At 55.6% G+C, this 24,114-nt stretch overlaps 3 protein-coding genes across 13 annotated transcripts in view; all 3 read right to left on the bottom strand.

Annotated features, from left to right (window-relative positions):
* Positions 1-5,830: 5,830 nt before the first annotated feature.
* Positions 5,831-10,849, bottom strand: DOK3 (docking protein 3). Its single transcript, XM_008692309.2, has 5 exons — positions 10,650-10,849; positions 9,379-9,684; positions 7,136-7,235; positions 6,852-7,024; positions 5,831-6,749 (listed from the first exon to the last, which is right to left on the bottom strand). The coding sequence occupies exons 1-5, from the start codon at positions 10,713-10,715 to the stop codon at positions 6,051-6,053; spliced, it is 1,344 nt and encodes a 447-aa protein (XP_008690531.2). The 5' UTR covers positions 10,716-10,849; the 3' UTR covers positions 5,831-6,050.
* Positions 10,850-12,673: 1,824 nt separating this feature from the next.
* On the bottom strand, positions 12,674-18,005 carry DDX41 (DEAD-box helicase 41). 2 transcript variants are annotated; one of them, XM_008692307.2, is made up of 17 exons: positions 17,841-18,005; positions 17,649-17,759; positions 17,223-17,466; positions 17,074-17,148; positions 16,912-16,972; positions 16,649-16,785; positions 16,202-16,274; positions 15,922-16,075; positions 15,709-15,845; positions 14,751-14,913; positions 14,446-14,577; positions 14,092-14,163; positions 13,874-13,970; positions 13,597-13,746; positions 13,439-13,510; positions 13,213-13,323; positions 12,674-13,029 (listed from the first exon to the last, which is right to left on the bottom strand). In XM_008692307.2, exons 1-17 carry the CDS (start codon positions 17,865-17,867, stop codon positions 12,893-12,895), a joined length of 1,953 nt encoding a protein of 650 aa, XP_008690529.2. In that variant the 5' UTR covers positions 17,868-18,005; the 3' UTR covers positions 12,674-12,892. The 2 variants fall into 2 exon arrangements, with proteins under 2 accessions (XP_008690529.2, XP_008690530.1); XM_008692308.2 differs by having other exon boundaries at positions 17,223-17,382; positions 17,841-18,000.
* Positions 18,006-20,786: 2,781 nt separating this feature from the next.
* The window catches only part of FAM193B (family with sequence similarity 193 member B), a 31,605-nt gene continuing 28,277 nt past the window's right edge, over positions 20,787-24,114 (bottom strand). For all 10 annotated transcript variants that reach the window (XM_040630220.1, XM_040630219.1, XM_040630223.1 and 7 more), the window contains 3 exons: positions 23,879-23,954; positions 22,989-23,086; positions 20,787-21,167 (listed from right to left, as the gene is read on the bottom strand). In XM_040630220.1, the coding sequence (XP_040486154.1) occupies positions 22,990-23,086; positions 23,879-23,954 (173 nt within the window). In that variant the 3' untranslated portion in view covers positions 20,787-21,167; position 22,989. The remainder of the gene's footprint in view (positions 21,168-22,988; positions 23,087-23,878; positions 23,955-24,114) is intronic.

Raw genomic sequence — 24,114 nt, 5'->3', positions numbered from 1 at the left:
CGCCCGCCCCGCCCAATCACGAAATCCCGTTTTGCTTTGAGCTGGAAGGCCGGGCCTGCCCGGGACCACTCGATGGGGCGGAGCCTGGGCGGGGTCTGGGCGGGGTCTGGGCTGCAGGTCGCCTCGTCTAGGAGCCCGCTAGCAGCTCGCCCAGCCCCTTGCGCCATCCTCTGGCGGAGCCGAAAGAAAGCGGCCTTCGAAACCAAACAGACCTGGATATCCCGAATCTTAGTGTCCTCCTCGGAAAAATGGGACAATAATACTCGCTTTGCAGGTCCATCGTGAGGATAGGCATTGTTTGGCATAAGGTGCAAGCCATCGGCGTCTCCCGAATTTCTAAATCGGAGGGACTTGCGGGTGTGGAGCACCTCGAGGTGGAGTCAGTTGAGGTGGGGACAGAGGATCTTGCAGCTAGGTCTGTAGAACCCTCTACAGAAGGCAGAAAATAATGGCAGGAGCGGACAGAGTTGGAGGGGTCCTGGCTTGGCTCTGAGCCTGACCCCAGGCAGCCAACAGCCCTCTGTCCTGTAATGACTCCACACTGTTGAAATGGTGTGTTGCCTGGTACCCCACTCCAGAGAAGGCAGCGCCTGCAGTGGGGATGTAACAGGGTGACTCTAGCAAGGGTGTCAGAGTCCCCACTTTGTCCCTAGTGGTCATCCTGGGCAGCTAGCACAGCGGGCAGGGGAAACAGCAGAAATGGCAGTGTGTGGCTGAGTGAAGAGGCGTGTACCCCTCAGCTCCTCCTAGGGCATGGCTGCTGCTGTGCCCCCCTCTGCCATCATCACATCGCTCTCTTCTTGTACATCATTTCCTCACTACACAGACCACTGCAAGAGTCATCTTTAAAGAAATCCTCTCTTGACCCCACCTCCCCTCCAACTATTGTTCTTCTACTCCTTTTTTTAAAAATAGATTTTATTTATTTATTTGAGAGAGAGGGCGTGTGAGAGAGCCAGCCCGAGCAGCGGGGAGGGTCAGGGGGAGAGGCAGAAGCAGACTCCCCGCTGAGCAGGGAGCCCAACGCAGGATTCAATTCCAGGATCCTGGGATCATGACCCGAGCTGAAGGCAGATGCTCAACAGACTGAGTCACCCAGGCGCCCCCTATTCTATTCTTTTTGAGAGTAAAATTTCTCACAGGAGTTGTCTATAGCCCTGTCTGCACTTGCTTTCCTCCTGCTCTTTCTTGAACTCACTCCAGTCAGACCGTTGTTTCCAGCAGTCCTCTAAACTAATTCCCTCTTCTCAGGGTCTCCAGTGACCTCCAAGTTATCAAGTCAGTGGTGATTTGTTTGCTTTCCTTTTATCCTGCTGGGAGTAGCACTGGTCCAGGTGGCCTCCCCTCGCGCTTGGCTTCATGCCTCCTCCTGCCACTGGCTAGTCTTCTCCACCTCCTTTGGCAGCTCTGCCTCTGCCGCCCACCTTGGCCATGAAATGTTCCCTGACTACATTAATTCGCTGGGACCCCATCTTGTCCTGTGACTATCAATAACACCTACATGCCAAGGACTCCCAGGTTATCTGTCCAGTCCTGACCTCCCCACCCCCAAACCCCAGGCTCTACTACAACATCCCATCCAACCTCTGTTTGGAGGTCTACTAGACATCTCACCTCATCATATCCCAATTTAAACTTGTGATTTCCCACCTCCCTAACTTCGTCCTCACCTTAGGAAATGGCATCACCATTCATCCACCTGACCCAGTAAAAACTATGACATTACCCTTCCTTTCTCTGTTATACCCTAAATTCTGCAAATTTCACCTTCAGAATATGTCCCACATCTAGTCACTGCTGCCACTGTTGTCCCAGCCAGTTGTCTTGTGCCCGGACACCTTAACAGGCTCCTGACAGATCTTCCTGCTTCCAACCTTACCTACTCCAGAGTCTCCACGCAGCAGCTGTGATATTTTTTAAGCGGAAGTCACACCACTTCACCCTCAGCTTTTAGCATTCCAGTGGGCTCATGGTGCACTTGAAATAAAACAAAGGTCCTCACGATGTACATGACATTAATGAGCTGATTCTACCTCCCACCGCTCCCATCCTTGCTCGCTCTACCCCAGCCACTCCAGCCTCCTCACTGTTCCTGCAACACATCAAGCACATTGCTGCCTCAGAGATGTTGCACTTGAAGCTCCTTCTGCTCCGAAGAGTTTCCCCTGATACGTAAACAATAGGCTCTCTCACTTTGTTCAGATCTTTGCTCAGCTGTTGCCTCCTCCAAGGGGCCTTCCCTGATCACCCTATCTAAAACAGTAGCCCCTTGACATGTCACTCGCATTGGGCACTTAGTCCCTTACCCTGTTCTATTTTTCCCCAAAGAACTTACTGTCATCTGACTGTGTCCACCATAGCACAACCGCACCATCTGACATTATATTAGGTGCTTGTTTCTTCATTGCCCTTTGTCCTCATTCGAATGTCAGTCCCATTAGAGCAGGGATTTGCCTGTCTCGTCCACCATTTCCCCAGTGTTTGTACACAGTGGATGTGAATGAATAGATGAAGGAAGGATCGAGAAAGTGAAACAGCAAATGAGTAAAGGAACAAGTGGCAGCCTGGGGGTCCTGGCAATCCTCCAGCACAGGACTCCAGGGCCCCATTCCTTGGCTTGTGCAAGGCTTAGGCCTGGATGAAGCCACCAATGTTTCCTCGCAAAGGCAGCCCAAGGGGAGGAACAGGCCCCAGGCTAGGACACAGAGCCCCCTAGTGTCTAGGACAAGTGCAGCTCCAAGGCGGGGCCCTAGAATCCTGGAGATTTGCAAAGACTTTCTCTTTTATAGACTGGTTGGAATCTCACAAAAATTGCTGTAAAGCAAAGAGGCTTAGATTTGTAATAAAAAAGCATGCCAGAACAGAGACCCAGAGTCCTAGGTTCCAGTTCTGGCCATGACCCTAATTCTTTGGGTAACCTTCAGTGTGTCCTGGGATTTGCTGAACTGTCAAGGGCTGGCTTGCCACTGTGGGGTGACGGGGTCCTTGCTGCAGCCAGCCGGACTGGGGAGCATCCTGGCCTTAGCTTGCTTTATGCAGGCAGCCTGACTGATCATGGGAAGACTTTCCCTGTCACAGGGAAGACATCCCCCCTCCCCGACCCATCAGCGGGGCTGACATCTACCTCCCCCTAAATCTAACATCCTTCCAGGCTTTTCCTTCTGCAGCCAGCACTGGGCAGCACCCGCTGCCCACAGCCTCCTTTCATACATTGCATTTGGAGATGTCTTTCAGACATTCAGAATCTAGTGTGCGGTTGGATTCTTAAATCTGGACTTCAGGGGGACAGGTCTGTGCTGAGATGTACCTGTGGGGGCCGTGAGCATTTAGGTGGTCTGTGAATCTGGAGACAGAATCGGCTCACTTCCGGCAATGGTTCTGCACCTTGGACTCACACTGAAATCACCTGGGAAATTGAAAAACTGGGCACTGGTGCCCAGTCCCCACCTAGACTGATGAAACCTCAGCCCCAGGTGTGGACATTTTAAAAAAGGCTCCAGGTGATTCTGTGTGCAGCCAGGGTTGAGCTACACTGTGTCTGAGGCCAAAGCCCCAGGCAGAACTCTGGCAGACGAGGTGCTGGCAGAGGCTGGGGAGAAGAGATCTGTGAGAGGGAGAACCCAGTGAAGACGGTGTTTTAGGGAGGGATGTCAAATGCTGCTGAGAAGTTGGGGAGACCACGTTGCTTTTGTTTTGGGGAACAAGGAGGTTGGTGACCCTAATAAGAGCGATGTAATGGATCAGTGGGGCCCACGGGGAGACTTGGGTTGGCTAAAGGGAGAATAGGAGAAAGTGGAAATGAAAGTAATCAACAACTCTTTTGAGGAGTTTCACTGTGAAGGGGAAAAGGGAACGGGGAGGTGGCTGAAGCAGAATGTGAGATCAAAGGTTTCCCTTAAAGATGTGAAATTCTGGAGCATGTTTGCACGTGGCTGGAAAGGATGATGGTGATGGTGGAATTCATGGGCTGAGGAGAGGGGACAGCTCTTTGCCAAGCTGTGAGGGGAGAGGAGCTGGGGTCAGAGCATGCGGGTTGGGGAGCAGACGCTTCTGTCATTGCGGGGCAGGGCGGACACGGTGCAGCTGCTGGTGCGCTGGCCAGTGAAGGGTGGGAGGCTGAGGGGGCTCACTGCTGTCCACTGCCATCTCTCCAGGATACCTTCGAGATGAGAATGAGTGGGGATGAAGAGGAGAAGGTGAGAAGGTCTTGGGATGTAGGATCTCTCTGGAGAGCCTGTCTGAGTTTTGAGATCACATCGCGGGAGAATGTGGTCAGCCTGGCTGTGTGAATGTCTCTGGCCATGGGCAGCTGCCAAGGGGAAGGCATGGAGGGGAGTTGGGTTCCTCCGAGGCTGGGCACTTTGCCAGACAAATAAGATGGAAGAGGAGAGGAGCACAAGGGGGTTGCCCCATCGGCGGAGCAAAGAATCGAAGTGGGACGAGGATGGCGTTGCGGCGAGCAACTGCACAGACGGCAAGGAAAGGATCATGTAGGCCAATGTGGTTGGAGAGGAGCTTTATGGGCCATGCCAGAGGAAGTGGGCTGGAAGGAGCAAAGGAGGCGGCCAGAGGTGGATGCTTGGAAATGAGATTGCGGAGAGGGATCATCACTGTCATGAAGAGGTTCAGGATGTGCCGATGGCATGGGTGGCCAAGGCAGAGTTGAGGTCAAGAGCCTAAGGGGGGCAAGGTTCTTGGGGGCATGCTGCTTTTGTGCATGGAGGCCTCAGGGATGGTGACAGGAGTGGTGTGAGGGCACCAAAGTCTTCAAGACACTTGCTTTATTTCCCTCTGGAATGTGAGGTCCTTGAGAACAGAACCTCACTGAATCATGGGCGCCTGGGCGGCTCAGTTGGCTGAACATCGGTTCCGGCTCAGGTCACGATCTCAGGGTCACGAGATCAAGCCCCGTGTTGGGCTCCGTGCTGAGCATGGAGCCTGCCTAGGATTCTCTCTCTCCGCCCGCCCCCTCGCGCCCCGCTCACACACTCTCTCTCTCTAAAACAAAAACAAAAACAAAAACAGGACCTCGCTGTCTTGAGCATGGCTATGTCCCCAGTGCCTGGCACAGAGGAGGCAGGCAGTAAAACTCTAAGGAATGAATGCATGCTTGGTAAGTAATTTGAACTTTATCCTTGACAGTTGAGGACACTGAGGCCCAAGGTTCCCCAGAAGTGTCTGCATAGTTTTGAGTCTTAGTGGGAAGCAGGCGGTATTTTGGTTGTGCAAATCTTTGAAGTCCCTTCCACCTGCCCTTCCCCCACCCCCACCCATTACCTCCTCCCCCGCTCAGGCTACTTGGTCACCAGTTGGGCTCCCTCAAATTTGTTTTGCACACTGCTCCTTCCATAATCTGACCCTGTCTCTCTGCTGAGGGTGAGACCAAGCTCACCGCAGGGTGCTCAGGCCTCTCAGGCTTGGCCACCAACTCCGTCAGCCCCGTGCTTTTCCCTTCATCTCTGGGCCAGTGCAGAAAGACCTGGGGCTTGCTGCCCACCTGGTAAGGCTCCGCCTGTCCTTCACACTTAACTCAGAGGACACCTCACCCGTAGGCAAGCCCAATTTCTCCTCCTGCCTTACTGTCGCCGTCATTTTTGCTGCACAGGACTGACTCCATGGGCCATCATTATCTGCATCCCACCCATCTGCTCAAGTGGACTTGAACGCACGGTCGCAGAGGTCAAGTCCAGGTTATATGGATCCCCGGAACCCAGCACTGGGCCCTGGTGCGTGCTGGGTGCATGGGAGTGAGGGTCTGCGTGTCTGTGTGCCTCGGTGAAGGCCGCTGCCAAGAGCCGAAGGGAGGAGCTGTACACCACGTGCCACAAGGTGGGGCCAAGAGCAGCGCTGGGAGGTTTATTTCCAGCAAATCTGTACACTGTACAGGGGGGCTGGGGGCGGCGGGGCACAGGAGGGGTCCTCCTCGGCCTGCCCGCCTTACCCCCACAGGCCAGAGTGGAGGCAGGGCTGTGTCCCGGATGTCCATTGTTGGCCCTGGGCCAGGAACATCAGAGCGCCTTTCTCTCCTGTCGCAGAGCCACACAGAGCTTTCAGTGCCGGTCACAGGGGGCTGGGCCCTTCTTCCGCTCACGGCTCAGCAGCGTCACCAGCTTGGCCTTGAAGCCCGTGTGAGCACTGGGGCGGCCAGAGCCCCCAGCTTCATCACTGTCACCGAGCTCCAGTTCCAGAAGCCGCCGGTACTGGGCCTCCAGGCTGCTGTCGTGTGCAGGGCCCGGCCAGCCCAGGTCCTCACTGTTGTGGTAGATGGGGCTGGCCAGGGGGCTGCGGCGGCTGGGACCCTCCTGCTCAGGGTCCCTATCCCTGGGCAGCACGGGGCCTGCCTCCAGCACGCATAGGTTCTCGTAGAGGTGCTCGGCATTGCTTGGGGGCCCACTGGCCCGCTTGCACACTGATGCATAGAGCCCAGACACTGGCTCATCGTGGGGCACTGGGCTCAGCAGTGGGGGCAGGCTCTGGGGGCCAGGCTCAGCCAGGCGTGCCCTCCAGGAGCTGGGAGTCTCCAGCCCCGGGGGCACCTCCCGCAGCTCTCCCGGTGGGTCCAGTGAGGGCAGGGAGGTGGCCCGAGGCAGGGGACAGGGCCGGGGCCCAGCCAGCTCTGGCAGCCGTTCCCGCTGGCGGGCAATGGCAGCGGCTACGGCCCTGCACAGGTCGAGGGCTCGGGGGCTGCTGAAGGCGAAGAGACCCTCACCCGAGTCACAGCGGCGTCCAGCTTCAAAGGAGAACACGTCCTGGACACAGGATTGAGGGTGGTATGGGTGGGTTAGCAGCGGAGGAAACTAGGCACCCCTCCACCTGCCACCCTTCCCAGCAGGGCACTCCCTGCATCTCACCTTGTCAGAGCCGAACTTGCGCAGGAAGCGGTAGGGCCAGGTGTAGAGGGCCTGGGGGCTGGAGGGTTCCCTCAGGTGGATGGTGTCTTGGCCTAGCACTAGGAGGTAGGGCCCCTTCAACTGGCAGCGGGTGGCAGCCTCGGTCCTCTGCACCACCACTGGAAACTCGCCCACTGCAGGCAGGAGGGTGGCAAGGGTATCAGGTATAGCCCGCATGGGTCCCCCAAAGGTCCCAGGCCTGGGTGGAGGACGGCTGAGGCTGTCCCCGTACCTCCCTGACTCACCTTCCTGCCAGGAGGAGTAGATGGAATTCTCCTCCATGGGGACCAGACCCCTCTTGGAAGCTTCCACCTCCCCTGGGCCTGAGGAACATTCCCCTGTGCCCTGGAGAATGAAAAAAGGTCAGAAGTTAGAGCCCTCCCCCTCGATCTTCTTTCCACATCCTTTCCCTGGGGCCAGTAACCCAGGACTCCAGGCCAAGCAAGAACATCCAGGGACCAGGGTGTCACTTCCAGTTCTGCCCCTGACACACTGCACGACCACAGAGACCCCTCTGTTTCCCCACCTGTGGCCCCCCAGCACCCCTTTGAGGGTGCCGAGAGTTGTAAAGTAGCAGCACACATGAGGAGGTCCCCACTGCACTTGTCTTGGCCAGGGTCTCCCTGTGTATTGTGTCCCTTACAGCTTGGAGTGCTTAAGGTGCAGGAGCTTCAGGGGTGGGACATGCAAGTGAACTGGCTTCTCCATCCTTCTCCAGGCCTCTTTCACCATCTCCCTCACATCCTTGGAGCCCTATCAGCACCTCCACTGCAACCATCTTGGCCCACAGTAGCATGGCCAGGGCCACTGCAACAGCTTCAGCCACTGGTCTCCTTGCTCCTGTCAATTTCCTTTTTTTTTTTTTTTTTTTTTTTTTTAACTTTAAAATATTGTGGCAGGGGCGCCTGGGTGGCTCAGTCAGTGAAGTGTCTGCCTTGGGCTCAGGTCATGATCCCACAGTCCTGGGATCGAGTCCCGTGTTGGGCTCTCTGCCTCTGCTCATGATCTCTCACTCTCTCCCTCTCTCTCTGTCAAATAGATAGATAGATAGATAGATAGATAGATAGATAGATAGATAGATAAATAAATATAAATAAATAAAATCTTAAAAAACATATTGTGGTAAAATACAGAACATAAAATTTACCATTTCACCATTTTAAAGTGTGTAATTCAGTGGTTTTAGTATAGTCACAAGACTGTGTAATGGTCACCTTTATCCAGTTCCAGAATTTTTTCATCATCCCACATGGAAACCCGTTAGCAGTGACTACCAGCCCCCCCAGCCCCTGCTGCTTTCTGTCCCTGTGGATTTGTCTATGCTGGACGTCGCACACAAACAGAGCGGTTCTAGCATGTGGTCTTCTGCGTCTGGCTCCTTCTACTTAGCGCAATGTTCTCCAGGTTCATGTATGGTGTTAGCATGTATCACTACCTCATTCTTCTTTTGTTTATGGTCAGGTACTGTTCTGTTGTATGGATAGACCACATTTGGTGTATTTATCAGTTAACAGACATTGGGGTTGTCTGCACCTTTGAGCTATTGTGACTATTGCTGCTCTGAGCATACTCCTACAAGTTCTGTGTGAACACCTGTTTCAATTCTCTTGGGTATACACCTACCAGTGGAATTGCTGGGTCATATGGTAACTCTATGTTTAACTTTTTGAGGAACTGCTAGGCTCATTTCCTTTTGGTCCATCATAGAGCTCTCAGTCCCTGGCGCCCCAAAGAAACCCCCTCTCAAAAGCATCTCCTTTCACTCAGAATAAAACCCCAAACTCTGAATGTGGCCCAAAGTAGTTTCAGTTGGCTCCCACCAAACTCTCCACCTTTGCGTCCTCCTGGGCTCCCTCCCACTCCTTACCCTCCAGCCATGTTGGCCTTTCTGTCCCTTTAACACACCATGGCCTTTGCCCATGCTGCTCCCTCTGTTCGAGACACTCCTCAGACCTCAGTGTCTGGGTCACTCTTGCCTCAGATCTTTGACTGGTGGGTTCTTATTTGTCCTTGAGGACTCACAGCTCACTGTCCCTTCCTGAGAGGACTTCCCATCTAACATCCTGCCATTCACGCCTGGTCCCACCAGCTTTCATTTTCTCCACAGCATGAACGGCCATCTGAGGTTCGCTCTGTGGACTTCGGGGCTATTGCCCCAAAGGCTCGTGGGTACTTGGCAGGTACTTGCTGAGTGACAGGATGTGAGGGAGCATGGAGATGAACAAGGTTGGGGATCAGGTGGCCCACCTCTGGCCCCTGGATGCCCTGCCTATGTGTCTTTTTTTTTTTTTTTTAAGATTTTATTTATTTGACAGAGAGAGAGGGAACACAAGCAGGGGGAGTGTGAGAGGGAGAAGCAGGCTTCCAGCTGAGCAGGGAGCCTGATGCGGGGCTCGACTCCAGGACCCTGGGATCATGACCTGAGCCAAAGGCAGACATCTAACGACTGAGCCACCCAGGCGCCCCCCACCACCCGTCTTATGCTCACCTGGAAGGCCAGCTGGCAGATGGGGCCCATCCATTCCTGGCGATGCTGTGCGGCCAGTAGGTGGCTTCGCTCTGTGGTGGTGAGCAGGAAGGCACCAGTGTCTTTGGGACAGCTCTCACCGTCAGCCGGCAGCACAGACACGCAGTCAGCCAGGCGGATGACCCGCCGTTCCCCACGTCGGCTGGGTCCTGCAGACCTGTCACCTGCTGGCCCCAGGCCACCATCCCGGACCTCCCAGCTCTCCAGCCGTGCCACACCTGACGGGCTTCCTGCATACAGCAGACCCCATACCTTCCGCCAGGACTTCTGTGGGAGACGAGGATGGGGGAAAAGACTCTTGGGTGGCTGTTCGCCCTATAGCTCAGCTCAGCACAAGCTGCCCAGCAAGAGCTCCTGGCCACCCCGGCTGGCCTCCACTTCCCCCAGATCCTCAGGGCCCCAGAGAAGGAGGCCCTGCCAGGGCCAGCCCAGCAGGGGGAAGAGTCTGTGCTTGGGGCAGGCAGCTGTGGGTTCAAATCCACCCCACCAATTGCCTAACTGTGACCCCTACGAGGACTAGTGCCCTCATATCTCAAAAGCCATCAAAACGCAAGGTTGGGGCTTCTGGGTCATGCCTCTGAAGTGGTCAAAGCAGACCACCTGACACTACCATTATGTTGGGGCCCCCAAGCCCCCCCCCCCAAGAAAAGGTCACTTGGGCGATGGGACAAGAGCTGAGGCAGGAGGGAGGTGTCAGTCTCACGGTGGCAAGGAAGGAAACATGCAAATAGCGTAAAGCAAAGGAAACAGACTGTTTATCTGCCTGGGCAGCAGCTGCAGCTGAGCTGTGAGGGTGCAGGGCCTGCTGCCTGCGGAGGGATGTAAACTCCCCAACTATGTCCCGTCACAGGGCTGGGAGGTGCTGAGCCCTCTTCTGCAGGGTGGGGCCCCTCCGACTCAGCCCCGGCCTTCTCTACAGGGGCCTTGGTGCTTCTACTGCACAGGGCAGAAAGCTGTTCAGGTAGCCAGCCTCTCAGCTCTGCCCTGCCCTAAGGTTTGGATTCTTAGATCCTTCCCACTCTTGGCTTCCCCATCAGTAAATAGGGCAGGCTCTCAGAAAGGCCCACTCAGCCCAACCCACTCAAGCTGAGAATGGGGCTCCGTCCTACTCCCCAACACCTTGGTTGCGTCCCCCACCCTGACTCCTTCCCCATTCTCCCAGGTCCTGGTGAGCTGAGGCTGGGGCCAACGCCTACTGTCCTGGGCAGCTGCCTGGCAGCCGGGGTCCCCACCTTGCCGAACTTGACGTGCTGCTGGTACAGGATGCCGTCCTTGATGGGAGTCTCCAGAGGTTCCATGGCCGCCGCCAGGCCCCAGGACTGCCACTCCGAGGGCCCGAGGAGACTGGTGACAGGCCGGAGGGGAACTCCTCACACTTCCCCTTCTGGCCACTTCCCCCTCCCTCTGTCCAGAGAGGCAGCTGAAGGGCTGGGGGGAGGGGAGCCTGTCTTCAGTAAAGGAGCTAGGATAGGGGGTGGGGACATCACGTATTTCTTCCTTGGGGTCCAGCTGGCCCAAGGTGCCCACGTGTGCCTGGCAGGGGCCTCAGAGCCCCAGAGGGCAGCTGACCTCTGCCTGCACCTGGGTCAGCTGGCTGTGAGTCATAAGCTCCAACCTCTCCTCTGTGCAAGGCAGTCGGACACCCCGGCATCTGACATTCCCGCAGCCCTGTCCCTGCCCCAGGACCTCCTCTAGCCACACTGGCCAACTCCTTGCTTTCCTACTTTTGAGCCCTGGTTGGTACCCTCTCGGGCCTGCTCTGCTTGTCTTTATCTTGGAAATATTTCTAACATTCACTTGCTCTTCTCTGTCTTCACAGTCTCTGTCCATTACCAGCCTCTTATCTCCCCTTTGAACCACTGCCCCACAGGGCCCACTGTGGTCCTTTCCACCAATTCCAAACCCCTCTGACTCCCCCCTGCCCTGGGGTGTAGCCTGGGCTCCTCAGGCCTGCACTCAAGGTGCTCTGTTGTGGCCTCCACCTCCCCTCAGCCCAGTCTATCCAGAGAACCTCTTACCACCATGCCACTTGAGCACTGGGCTGCCTCTTCCCCTGGGAGGCCCTCCTTGACCACCCCCCACCGAGCACAAGGGCCCCCACCAGTGAACCTGTCCTCAAGGCTCGGCACAGTCATGTGAGCGTGGGTGGCACGCCCCCAGTGGGTCCCTGGAGAGCTCACATGCTTTGTAAATTTGCTTCTTGCTAGGCACCTATTTTTTTTTTTTTTTTTTTTGCCTCACCTTTTTGGAGGCTACCATTGGGGCTCTGAGAGGGAGACAGCCTCCTGTCACTCATTCAATGCCACCTTTAGGAAGGCATGTGTAACCAGGCTGAGCAATACCATTTGGGGTCACATATGGGATGTGGGCAGGAAGTCTTTTCCAAGGGCCTCTCCACCTGGCTTTGTGTCCGTTGCAGTCTGGCAGCCCCGAGCGCTGGCAGCCGGACACCCTGTCCTTTGCATTCTCATTGCCATTTCAATGATGAGGAAATCGAGGCTCAGAAACATTAAGTAACTTGCCCAAGGCCAAAACCAAGTGACAAACATGGCTTGAGCAACTGCTGTCCCGCTGGGATAAGCATGTGGCCTTGCACGCGCAGTGCCAGGCCCAGAGGATTTGCCGCCTGTCCCTTGCCAGATGCTGAGATCCTGCACCATGTGCCACCCCCATCATTCCCATCTCCTGTCTTTCCCACTTACCTATAAGCCTCCCAGCAGGCGTCTGCCTGGATTGCCCAGATCCTGAGCCCAACAGAGAGCCAGGCATAGAGTGAGGCCAGTAAGTGCTAGCGGCCCGAGTGGCAGTCCCGTAGCATCTGCTGCCCCCTCAGTGAGGGGATCAGAGGGTTCCTTATTGGGACTCTGTGGGCAGGCAAGTGGGCAGGGGGCCTGAGGCAGGAAGTGGCCTCCCAAGGGGCCCCAGGAGCTTCATACAACTGACAGGAAGAGGGAGGCTGGGGCCAGGCTGGAGATTGTAAGAACCAACCAGAGACCAGAAAACCCAGCCATTTCCCCTTGGCCCACCAATGCAGTCTCTCCCTGAGACAAATCCAGCTAGCCCAGAGGAAATACCCAGAGCCCCCAGCAGGGGGCCCCCACTACGTGGCTCTCTCCACAACTAAGGCCCAGCAGGCTGATTGTTGGCTGTGTCACTGGGAGATGCCAGTTCCCCCACCTTAGAGGGGCTACAGAGATCAGAGGGTGAGGCCTGTCTAGGAAGCAGGGATCAGGGAAGGTGAAACACATAGGCAGGGTTGGGCTGAGACCAGAGAGGCTTGTGCTTTAATGACAGCTGGGGTAAAGGGGAACAAAAATTGTCATTCTAGGGGACACAGGGCGCAGGCAGCCAGGCTCAGCCTGGCCCAGCCCAGGCCAGCTGGGCCGATGATGCTGGCTTTTTGTCCAGGGGGCTGGTGTGTGTAGGAGGAGGCTGGAGACTGAGGTCTCTTGGGAGACAAGGGACGACGGATGGCTCAGAAGTCCATAGAGCTGTGGGCCAGGTAGTCTTTGCGGCCGATGTTGCTGACCTGCTTGGTCTGCATAGCCTCCAGTTTGGGGCAGTCAGTGATTCGATGGCCCAGGCCCCCACAGAAGGCACAGCCACGCTCTCCTGGGGGCACGGGGATGAGAGTCAGCACGACTGCACAGGACCAGGCCCCATATCCCAGACCTCGGCTTCTCATTAGACCCCTCCCCCAAGTCCTCTGCTGTGCGGCATGGACTTGTTTTGTGGTGTTCCCGTCATGTTCCCCCTCCCGCCCCACCGGACCGGTGTCTCCTGCCGCACAGTCACCTCCGATGTCCAGCATGGACTCATCCCCGCAGTGCAGCACTTGCAGCACGGGGGGCACCTTCTGCTTAGCCTCCAGCAGCAGGGCTTTCAGGTCCATCAGCACTGACTCGTCTGTGGGGGTAGGAGGGAACCATCAGGCCCAACCCCGGGCCCTGAAGCCAGGACCTGGATAGCCACAGGCAGAGGACCCAGGGGACAGCTGAGGTGGCCTTGGTGGTGGCCTTACCACAGGCCTTGTTGATGAAAGTGGTGGCGATGCCTGTGTTTCCTGAGCGCCCGGTACGGCCAATACGGTGCACTGCAGAAAGGGAACAGAGCTTCTGGCCTACTGCCCAGGGGCTGGGGCCCAGCCCGTACCCGACCCCCCACATCCAAGCTCCCTACCATAATTCTCGATCTCCTCAGGCATGTCATAATTTATGACATGCTGAATGGCAGGGAAGTCCAGACCCTTGGAGGCTACGTCTGTGGCCACCAGGACATCCTTCTTGCCCTCCCGGAATGCCTCGATGGCCTTGGTCCGTTCCTCCTGGTCTGGGGAGGGTCAGGCAGGAGCTGTTAGAGTGACAGGAGTCTGGGGAGTAGTGGCGGGCCCACCAGACTGGGAAAGGGATTAGGTGAGGGGCCACAATGGCAGCAGTATCCGTGCACTACCCCTGACCTTTGCCCCCATGGATGGCCACTGCCTCAACCCCCTTGAGCAGCAGGTACTCATGGATGGCATCCACATCGGCCTTCTTCTCTGCAAAGATGAGCACCTGTCCAAGAAGGCCAACTTCAGTCATGGGGGCGTGCCCAACCTTCTCCAGCATGCTGCCCCCACTGCCCCTCTCCCCTTCATCCCAGGGGTCCTGGGCCAGCCTGGAGGGCTATACTTACGGGTGGGGGTGTTTTCTGTAGGCACTCGAGCAAGTACACCATCTTGGCCTCCTCTTTGACATATTCCACCTCCTGCCATCACAGGGGCCAGATCAGGTAGGCCTGCAAATGGGCTCACCAGCCATGGCCCTGCCACAGAGCCTGGGCCCCCAATCCCAGGCGGGAGGAGACCAGAAGCCTCTTGCCATAAGGCACTGGCCACTCTAAGAATGTTCCCGGCTAAGGGCTGGGGATTTGAATGAAACCCCCATTGTCCACAAGGTGGCCCCTCAACCCTACTCCAAGAGCTTCAACATGGCCTAGCCAGATCCAACCCTCACAACGAGATCCTGCTCATCAGAAGTGCCTGCCCACCTGGATGACATCCAGGCTGGCAGCCCCAGCGCGCCCCACGTTGATCGTGACTGGCTTTACCAGGGCACTCTTGGCAAAGTTCTGAATCTTCTTAGGCATGGTGGCACTGAAGAGTAGGGTCTGCCGCTGGCCCTGAGGAAGAGTAGGGCTAGGACTGAGGGCATGTGAGGCCTGGGAAGGCCAAGTAGCTGGGATGTAGCCCCCCAAAGCAGGGCCAGTGGGTGGGCAGTGCCAGGCCTCAGGGCCTGCCACAGTTGAATGGGGTGTGCTGGGGAGGGTGGCAGGAATGCCCTAGGGATGGGCACCTTGAAGTAGGAGAAGATGGTGCGGATGTCGCCTTCGAAACCCATGTCAATCATGCGGTCGGCCTCGTCCAGAGCCAGGTAGCGGCAGATGTCTAGGCTGACCATCTTCTTCTGCAGCAAATCCATGAGGCGCCCGGGGGTGGCCACCATCATGTGCACACCGCTGGGGATCAAGAGGACACTCTGCAGTCAGGGCTACCTGCCCATTCCTGCACCTAAGGGCTGGCATTCTGCCCTCTTTCCTATCTCTCCTCACCTGTCCCCTCATCACTTCCACCACCCTACCCTACTTGTAAAACATGTCTCTTCTGGAAGGGGCTGCAGCCTTCTTAACTACTGCTCTGCTCCAGAGCTCCTCCCCAGCCATGAATCAACCCTACCTGGCATACCCTTCCCTCTCTAGAATGAGGGTGGTTCTGAATCTCCAGATTAGGCCTCAGTATGTGCTCCCGCAGCTCCCTTTGTAGGCATTGATGGGCTCACTTTCCTGGAACGCTAAATTAATCTTTTCTGTATCTGAATCTTCCGAGACCGGGAATGCCTTGGAAAGGGTGTGACCTGTCCAGGACCCCAGAGCCTGGTCCAGGGCAATCAGCACTGTCTGCTGGGGATTGCACTGTGTGGAAAGGCCACAGATCTGGCCCTGCCCTAGTGTCTCAGCCTCCATGCTGGACCACACTGAATGACCCCGACCTTCCTGGACATGCTGGGTCCCCCACCTCTGCCCAGAATGCCCCGACGCCCTGACCTCCCAGATGCCCCCATTCCATCTGTTGTGCTCCCACGGTATCTTACCACATCCCTCTGTCCCACCCCAACTGATCTCCCCATTAGACGAGGAACTCCTTGAGGACAAGGAGGCTTCTGTAAGGATTTGCAGGGGTAGCTAAAGCAAAGGGCCATTTAACTTGTCGAGGAGCTCTGGGCAGGCCCACAGGGTGGGGGTGCTTGTGCTCACTGTCGGATGGTTTCCATCTGCTCTTTAACAGACATGCCCCCGATGCAGAGAGCGCAGCGCAGGAGTGGGGAGCTGTCCTCCTGCAGTAGGCGGCAGTAATACTCCAGGATGCCATGGGTCTGCCGGGCAAGCTCCCGCTGTAGGCACAGGGCAGAGGTTGGCACCAGAAGGCAGTCCTGTCTCTGCCCTGCCCTCCAGCCTGGTCTGTCTTACCGAGGGGCAGATGATGAGTCCATAGGGCCCTTCACGCTTGGAGAAAGGTAATCTCTTTTCTTGTTCCAGGCAGAACATGATGACAGGCAATGTGAACACCAGTGTCTTGCCTGAACCCGTGAAGGCGATACCTATCATGTCACGGCCAGATAGACTGTTGGGAGAGGAGAGGCCTGAGGATCAGGTTCAGGAGAATGCAGGGAATGAGTCTCCAGGTGGACACCTAGGGACTGCTCCTTCCCATCACCACCCTCTTCAGGGCCCCCAGGTCCACACTCACATGGTGGGGATGCCCTGGATCTGAATGGGTGTTGGGTGGTGGATGCCTTTCTTCTTCAGGCCTCTCAGGATGGCTACGGAAAACAACCTCAGCATCATTCTTGTCTCACAGATACTTTATCAGGCCCCCAAAGCTGTAAAATGGGCACTACCCCATTCAAGTTACAAATGAGGCCCAGAGAAAAAGAGAAAGAAAAAGAAAGACTTGTCCAAGATCTCTAGGATAACTAGAGGCAGGATTTGCACCCAGGTCCATTTAAGGCCAAAGTCACTTGCCCACTGAAGTTCCCTAATGGCAAAAGATAGCTAACAGGTACAGCTGGGGCAACTGAAATTCAAACCTAAGTCCCACCATCTCCAACGGCTAGACCCATTGCTGCAGACGCCAAACTCTGTGGAGACTGGGACACAACCTCACAGTTGTTTGACTACTAAAGTTCCCAGGTACCTGCGGGAAATTTCATTTCCTTGAAGCTCTTGATGGGTGGTGGAATACCATCTCCTTCCACCAGGATGTGGTACTTCTTCCGTACGCGTTCATGCCGCTCTTCAGACATGCTCAGGACATAACGGGGGGGTGTCCAACTGTGAGTGGGTGGTGGGGGTCAAGAGAGGCCCCAGGCACAGCTGGCTCTGGGGTGCACCTGCCGGTCTCAGCCACATACCATTCCAAGTAAAAGTGACTGCCTTCCCACAGACTGAAAAACATACCTGGTTTTGATTGGATCATCGTATGTGATTCCCTTGGCCATTTCCTTCACTGACATCAACGCTAAGGAGACAGACGTGACTCAGGGCTGGCTCTTGCTTCCCAGAGGCCAGGCCCTTGAGATAGAACATGCCTGGGGTAGGGGGAGGAGGCTACAACCATACCTCGGCCCTCAGCCACACTCTCCAGGATCTTTTCCTCTTCTTTCAGCTGCTTCTCCTTGGCAGACTCCTTGCGGGCTGAGAAAAGAAGCAGATATCAGACACCAAAGCACTGCACCAAGCTGAGCTTTCCCCGCTGCTTTCCAGCCCACCTTCAGCCTTCTCTTTGAGATGCTGGTGCTGATCCAGGAGGCTGACGTTGGACTGAGGGCCCAGCGGGATATCGTCCTCATCTCCCCGGGGTTCGCTGCCGCTGTCCTGTTGCTCCTCCTCCGCAGCTCCTTTACGCCTTCGTTGCAGTAGCTTCTGGAGCTGAGGTTCCACCAGCGCCCCTCCCAGCCAAGCCCAAAACAGAGCGGGGCATTGGGCCCAGGGGGCCTGCGTCAGGATCTTGGCCTTTGGGAGAGGGACCTGCACCCTGCGACGTGGAGCTGCCCTACCCCTCCGACCAGGTTGCCCGTCCCTCGTTCGCCGGAGGGCCACGGTCCCGAGTACTGGCAGCTCGCTCCACTGGCGGCCAACCCCCCTCCCCATCCCGATCCTACGCCCTCATTCCTCTTCCGAACCGGGGCCCTCACCAGCAGTTGCCGGCGCTGTCGCAAAGGCACGTAAGGCACGTAATCTTCGTCGTCCTCATCCTCCGTCTCGGAGCGGCTTCCTGTGGCAGTCGCCTCGTCGGTGCGAGCCCGCTAGAGATACACAGGAGTCAGGCTCAAACCCCCGCTTTCACTGCCGCTCGCCACCCGCGCGGACCCCTGCCTCGCTCCTACCTTCCGTTCGGGTTCCGAGTCCTCCATCCTTTGCAACACGCATGCGCGCTACGGTAAAACCCCGCCTCAACTTTTGAGTGAAATCCAATCAGATGTGAAAAAGCGGAACGTGGGCGCCTAGCAACGACCTCTGAGTGCCGGATCGCGCAGAGGGACAAACTTTCCCCGGAGACCCAGTCAGGTAGCGCGGTGTCAAAGTCCCCTTGGGCGGCTGCGCATTTGTTGCCAGGGGCGAGGGCAAAGCGTCAGACAATGCATTATGGGACGCTGGAGGATTTGGAGCATGCGCAAAAGGCTCAAACGGAGTCTGGTGGAAGGTCCCCAGAGTGGAGACGGCTGATCCCGAAGAGGCCGGCCTGCCAGCTGCCGAGCCTCGCCCAGAGTCTGACGTCATCCGGCACGTTCCGAGACGGAGCCCCCTGGGACCCCGCCCGGGCCTCCATGGCGAGCGCGGGCGCGGGTATGGGGTGTGGCTTGCGGAAAAATGAATCAACACTACTGCTCTGACTGGGCGTCCTCATCTATGTGAGACAACACGTATGTTCATAGTGGTGAAAGGTAAATAAAATGCTGGTGACAAGTGTTTTTTTGCTGCGGGTCTGTGGAGCGATTTTTATCGTAAATGCTGTATTAGAGCTTAAGAGTAACTGACTGCCTGGGGAACCCGAGAAGGCTTCCAGGAGACTTGCATCTGAACTTCCAGAGCTGTAGACTCTCAGAACGGGGAGTGGAGGAAAGAGCAGCTTTCTGACTGGGGGTCCTGTTAAGAGTGAAGGCCTAGCTAGCCACATGCAAGTACAGATTCCTCAAGAAACAGACCACGTGGCCAGCCGCTGTGGGGTTGGGGTGGCCAGAGCTAAAGCTGGATTGGTAGGCTGGGTGGGCCCAGAGCATGCAGGGCTGTGACTGTCAAAGTAACTTCAACTTCATTGGGTACTTTTATTTATTTATATTTAAAGATTTTATTTATTTTGAGAGGAGTGTGGGCGGGGGTCAGGGGCAAAGGCAGAGTGGGAGAGAGAATCTCAAGCAAGCTCCATGCTGAGCAAGGATTCTGAGTGGGGCTCGGTCCCACGACGCTGAGATCATGAACTGAGGGCAAATCAAGAGTCGGACGACTGAGCCACCCAGGCGCCCCTTCACTGGGGACTTCTAAAGAGGCGTGATGTATCAGTACTATTTTTTCCTTCACTCACATATTTATTATCAGCACGTGCTGGGCATTGTGCCCAGTGCTGAAGCAGATAAAAGATTAACGAGACACAAACCTGGCTTGTGAGTTTATGGATTAGTTGAGGAGACAAAAATATAACGGGTCTTGAGGTTAAGGAGAAATATTCTAAGACAGATAAAGTTAGTACTTTTGGAAGCATCACAAGGCAGGGCAAACTGATTCTCCTAGTAAAAGTGGCCTTTCAGCTGGAATGTGAAGGATATGCAGGACATGATGAAGGAAAGTTAATCTGGAAGAAGGAAACATGTGAGCAAAAGTTGGGAGACCTGAGAGTGCCAGGCCTAGAGGGAGACTGAGATCATCTGGTGTGGCTGGAATGAAGTGCCGGGAGGCAGGGGCCAGGCATGGAAGGCTCTGAATGCCATCCACAGGTCCTTCTCTGTAGGTAAAGCAGCTCCTTGATCAGACATGCAAGTTTTGAATGATGAAGCAGAATTTTAGGTAGCTATGCCAGTTCAACTGCAGGGCAGGAGCCTAGTGCAAGAGTTGAAGGAAGAGGAACACAGACAATACGTACAGAGAGACAAGCTTCACAGGGGCATAATGCAGACCTTGGAGATTTGAAAAGGCCAGGAACCAGGAATTGTGAACCTGTGGGCGATGCTTTTTAACTTCTTTAGAAGAGGAAGCTAGCACTGACTGCTTATGGTGGGGTTCAACCTGGGAGAAGGGGGAAGGGGTAGGGAATGGTTTCTGATCCTGCTTCCCAACACTTTATAAAGGGATCTTAGTGACTGTGTGGCCACAGCCTCCACTGCTCCCCACACAAGCTCAAGTTAAGTATCAGTTTTAGACAATGACAATAGGAGCAAGGAGTTGGAACACAAGTGTGTGCGAGGCTTTTTTTTTTTTTTTTTAAGCAAGCCTATTATATTAAGGGGCGCCTGGGTGGATCAGTCGTTAAGTGTCTGCCTTCGGCTCAGGGCATGATCCCAGGGTCCTGGGATTGAGCCCCGCATCAGGCTCCTCCGCTGGGAGCCTGCTTCTTCCTCTCCCACTCCCCTTGCTTGTGTTCCCTCTCTCGCTGGCTGTCAAATAAATAAATAAAATCTTTAAAACAAAAACAACCTATTATATGAAAATCAGTGTACGACCAGATCTACTGCAGGGGGTGGGAGGTAGGAATGAGGTAGTTTGCTTTACTTTACAGAAGGGTTCATTATCCTCAACTCTTAAATACTTTGGCTACATGTCTCATTCCCGTTGGAAAGTCAGATCCAATTTATAGAAACTCCATTTATTCCATTTCCCTTGACAATGTCAATAACCCAGGCTATAGGTGCACAGTCGGTAAAGGCCTCAAGTCTTTCCCAGACCTCTTCTCACAGCAGCTGCACAGAGACCGAATCTCACTCCTCCAGCTCGCAGAAGGGTAAACAGGGCATGGGGAGGGGGCTGTTCCAGGTCACATACCAGAATCCTCCCACCAGGAGAAAGTGCAGAGATGCTGCTGTTATACAGGCCTAGGCTCTAGTCCTGCTCAGCCAGACTGAATGCACTAAAGTTACTTTCCTGTCTTAGCTTTAATTTCCTCATCTGTAAAATGGGATAACTGTCCCATTTAGAACTGCTGAGAATTAAGTGGAAATTGCCAAACTGCTGACACATAGTACGTGCTCAGTGAGGCTAAATGACCAAGGCAGATCCCATGCTTCTGAGTACATTCCTCACCTCACCCCTGCCCCAGACCAGCAAACCACCAACACACTGACTCTGTGTCCAAATGTTGCTTTATCTTTCGCAGGAAAGATCTTCACAGTATCAAAAGTAAAGAATTGAAAAACAAGAACAAAAACAAAACCAAACACAAAGAGAGCAGTGTTGGGCCAGCAGTACCATCAGCCCCCGGCCCCCAGGCCAGTCCAGCCCCCAGGCTCCGAGTGAGGAGGCTGCATAGCACCAGGAAGCGGCTCTGCTGAGGTCCCGAGGGGCCCCAGCACGGCACAGCATCCATTCAACTTTTGGTTGGTCCAGGATGGCGAGGAGCAGGGAGGATCTTGGGCAGGTGGGAAGGGATGTAGAGAAGAGACTGTAGACCTTCAGCTGGCAGTCGGGGTCTCAGGACACCCTGAAGAAGCTCGACCCGGCAGGGGCTGAGAAAACAGAGCATGGCCAGACCGTGAGTGCGCCTTTGCCCTAGCCTCCCTGTGCTGGCTCTGCGTTTCCACAGTCCCCATGGGTAGGAGCAGCTGCCTGCTGCTTTTGCTGCCTAGGCTGAAAATACTGAATAGACTTCCCTGACTACCTCCAGTAGAGGATGCAGGTTAAGACCCTGCCAGGGGACAGCTGCCCTGGAACACATCTTTCCAAGCCAGGGTGCTATAAGAGCCCGGACTCTGGCCTTTGCTCTCCTGCTGACAGGCAGGGGAGAGGTAGCAATATGCACTCTGACTCCTGCCTCAGGCTCTGGGTACACAGCCCAGGCTAGGTCCCGAATCTGTCCCAGCACTGTTTTTTCACACACTCTTGGGGCTCCCAATCCCACTCTGAGGAGGGTCAAAAAGGCCAATGGAGAGCCCTTACGGTGGGGTGGGGCAGGGAGGGAACATCTCCTGTCTTGGGAAAGAGATCAACCAAAGAGGGAGTCCCTGAGAGAAGATGGCTGAGTGAGGTTTCCTGGCTGAGAGGGGCATTGGGCTGTAGGAGGAAGTATGCCCCTTTTTCTCTCAGAAGAGGCAACAAATAAAGTGCCTGGGGTCCCCATGCCTCCTGGATCCTGTGGAAGTGGACAAAAGGGGCAGGAGGGCACCCTGGCCCTGGCAGAGGCTCCCGAGGGTGTGGACATTTCAGCTTGGCAAAAGATCAGAGAGCCTAGCCCCTTCAGAGAGAGGGGCTGAGGTGAGTCTAAAGACAGTCCTGACTCTAGGCAGCCCAAGATGCCATGGGGAGCCCAGCCCCAAGGGTGGGGAATCCTGACCCAAAAGTGGGCAAGGGGACTTGGCTGAGGGTCCAGGAAGACTGTGGTCCTGGCACTGAGAAAAGGAGGAGGAGGATAGGTGAGGACATCCTCCTGGGTTCCCTGAGCTCAGCTCACCTGCCCCAGTTTCCTGTTGCTGTAAGGGCAGTTGTGTGGTTGCCAGCCAGAAAAGGCATGATCCCAGGGACAGAGCACAGGGTTAAGATAAGGGCACTGCACAGCCATTAGGTTGCAAACCCAGCACCAAGGCCTGCCTTCCAGCCACCCTTCTCTCCTGCACTATGGTGCTCAGCCCAGTGTCTTCTTGGTCTTCTGCTCTCAGTCTAGAGCATCATCTGATATGTCAGTATTTCACACAAAAGGACCTGTGTAGGTGGTTGGGAGAGGAGCCCCGAGCCCAGCTGGGGGCCAGGTCTCTTCTTCAGGAGGCAGCTTAGCTATTAATCTCTTCATGGGGGTTGTCCTGTTTGGGGAGAGCGCTTACCACCTCCCCCATGCCTAAATGACCTCACCAAGGCTTTGGTCTAGCTCATCTGTCCTCTCACTGGTCCTACCTTCTTGCATGGCGTCAGCCGGGAGGCACCCTCGCAGCCTACAAGGCTGAGCAAGTGAGATTCAACCGAGGCTAATAATGTCAGGGAGGGGGGCAGGCCTCTGGGGATTAAGGCTGCCTAGGCACTTGAGAGGCAGATGGTAAGGGAAGTAGAGGCCTGGTGGAGATAGCCCAGGGATGGCAGTGAAGGAAGGGCCCTTCATGAACAAAGGCAGGAGGGCTCCAGGAGGGTCTGGCCCAGGAAGGAGAGATGAAAGGACAGAGGCCTAGGGGTGAGTGGCCACAGGAGAACAGATAGGGCCTGTGTCTCCGGAGCATGTAGCTATCACTGTGGAGGCGCAGGGGCTAGGGCTGGCCAGCTACTAGCCCAACTCTGTGTGGCACAGAGCATGAAATGGTCTGGTGGGGAGCAGAAGTACATGCAACACTTGGGGATCTCCATACCTCACTGAGCTGTGCTGGGGGTGGTTTTCTTGAGGCTGAAGTTGGTCCAGTTCACAGCAACTTTCTGACGAGTTTGCTTTGCAGAATCCAAACAGAACCTATTAAGTTTGAGAGACACCAGAAAAGCACAATCAGAGGTTCCCCTCTCCCTGCTGGACCCCACTTCTAGACCCATGTGTCTTGGTCACTAAAGGAACCAAGTCAGCTCTGTACAACCCCTCTGGCTCCAGGGTATTGGGGTCTAGCAGGTTATAAGAGCTTTGCTGGCTTTCTGGACAGGTGCCCACGAGCCCAGGGAACAGCATATGAAGAGAGTGACACTGCCTTGGGATACAGCATTGCTCCTCATGATGTATTTTACTCTGGCTACACTGGGCTGCCTCCTGCTCCCCTCGCTATTGCACATTGCTTTCAGCCTCAGACCTCTGTACCTACCAGCTCTGCCGTCACAAAGGCCCTGTTTGACCTGGCCTACTCATTCTTACTTCTCAGGTCTCAGCTTGGTTCCTACCTCTTCTGGGAGCGCTGCCCATCCCTACGTCTCAGCTTGGTCTGCAGTCCCAGGCCCTTACTCCTCCAACAGCACCTATCACTGGACTGTGTGTTTATGGCTCTCTCTCTCCATCTAGACTGTATCTGATTTGCCTCCAGCCCAGAGCTTAGCCCAGGCAGAGCAGAGGAAGTGCAAGTGAATAAACCTGGAGAAAGCGCTGGTTCTTGGGGCCCGACGTACTTCCTTCTCCCTGTGCCTTACACCTTCCCATATGTCCTGTCCTGCCATGTGGCTACCTGGGTTCCAGCAGATAGACTGTTGGGAGAGAGCCTAGAAAGGCTCTCCCTCTGAGGGTGAGCCTGAGTGAGGGTGGGCAAGGAGGCATCCCCACACCTACCTCTTGAAGTACTCCACCTCCCGGTCAGTCTCATCCATCTCCACCCCATCCATGTCCTTGGGCAGGAACACATCGTCTAGGAAGACACAGCCAGGAGGGCTCAGTGCCCACGGCCAGGCCTCTCGGGTCATGCTCTTGGGGCAGCACTGCCCACACGCGAGGACTACCCTCCACCCTGTGGCCTGGCTGGGTGGGTGGGTAGGGGGGCGTTAACCACTCAGTTCCTGGTGTACTCA

Source organism: Ursus maritimus, unplaced genomic scaffold, assembly GCF_017311325.1.
Source record: "Ursus maritimus isolate PB19 unplaced genomic scaffold, ASM1731132v1 scaffold_15, whole genome shotgun sequence".
NCBI classification, from domain to species: domain Eukaryota; kingdom Metazoa; phylum Chordata; class Mammalia; order Carnivora; family Ursidae; genus Ursus; species Ursus maritimus.
This window is presented reverse-complemented; position numbering and strand designations above follow the sequence as displayed.

Bases quoted from the DNA above. Each gene is read 5' to 3' on its own strand.
- DOK3 (XM_008692309.2), bottom strand. From the start codon at position 10,715: ATGGAACCTCTGGAGACTCCCATCAAGGACGGCATCCTGTACCAGCAG. The intron at 9,685-10,649 runs GTGGGGACCCCG...CGTCTCCCACAG, and splicing joins AGCACGTCAAGTTCGGCAAG to AAGTCCTGGCGGAAGGTATG. The intron at 7,025-7,135 runs GTGAGTCAGGGA...TCCTGCCTGCAG, and splicing joins CTACTCCTCCTGGCAGGAAG to TGGGCGAGTTTCCAGTGGTG.
- DDX41 (XM_008692307.2), bottom strand. From the start codon at position 17,867: ATGGAGGACTCGGAACCCGAACGGAAG. The intron at 16,973-17,073 runs GTATGGTTGTAG...CTGTCTCCTTAG, and splicing joins GAGTGTGGCTGAGGGCCGAG to CGTTGATGTCAGTGAAGGAA. The intron at 13,511-13,596 runs GTAGGGAGCTTG...CCCTTTCTGCAG, and splicing joins TGAGGAGATCGAGAATTATG to TGCACCGTATTGGCCGTACC.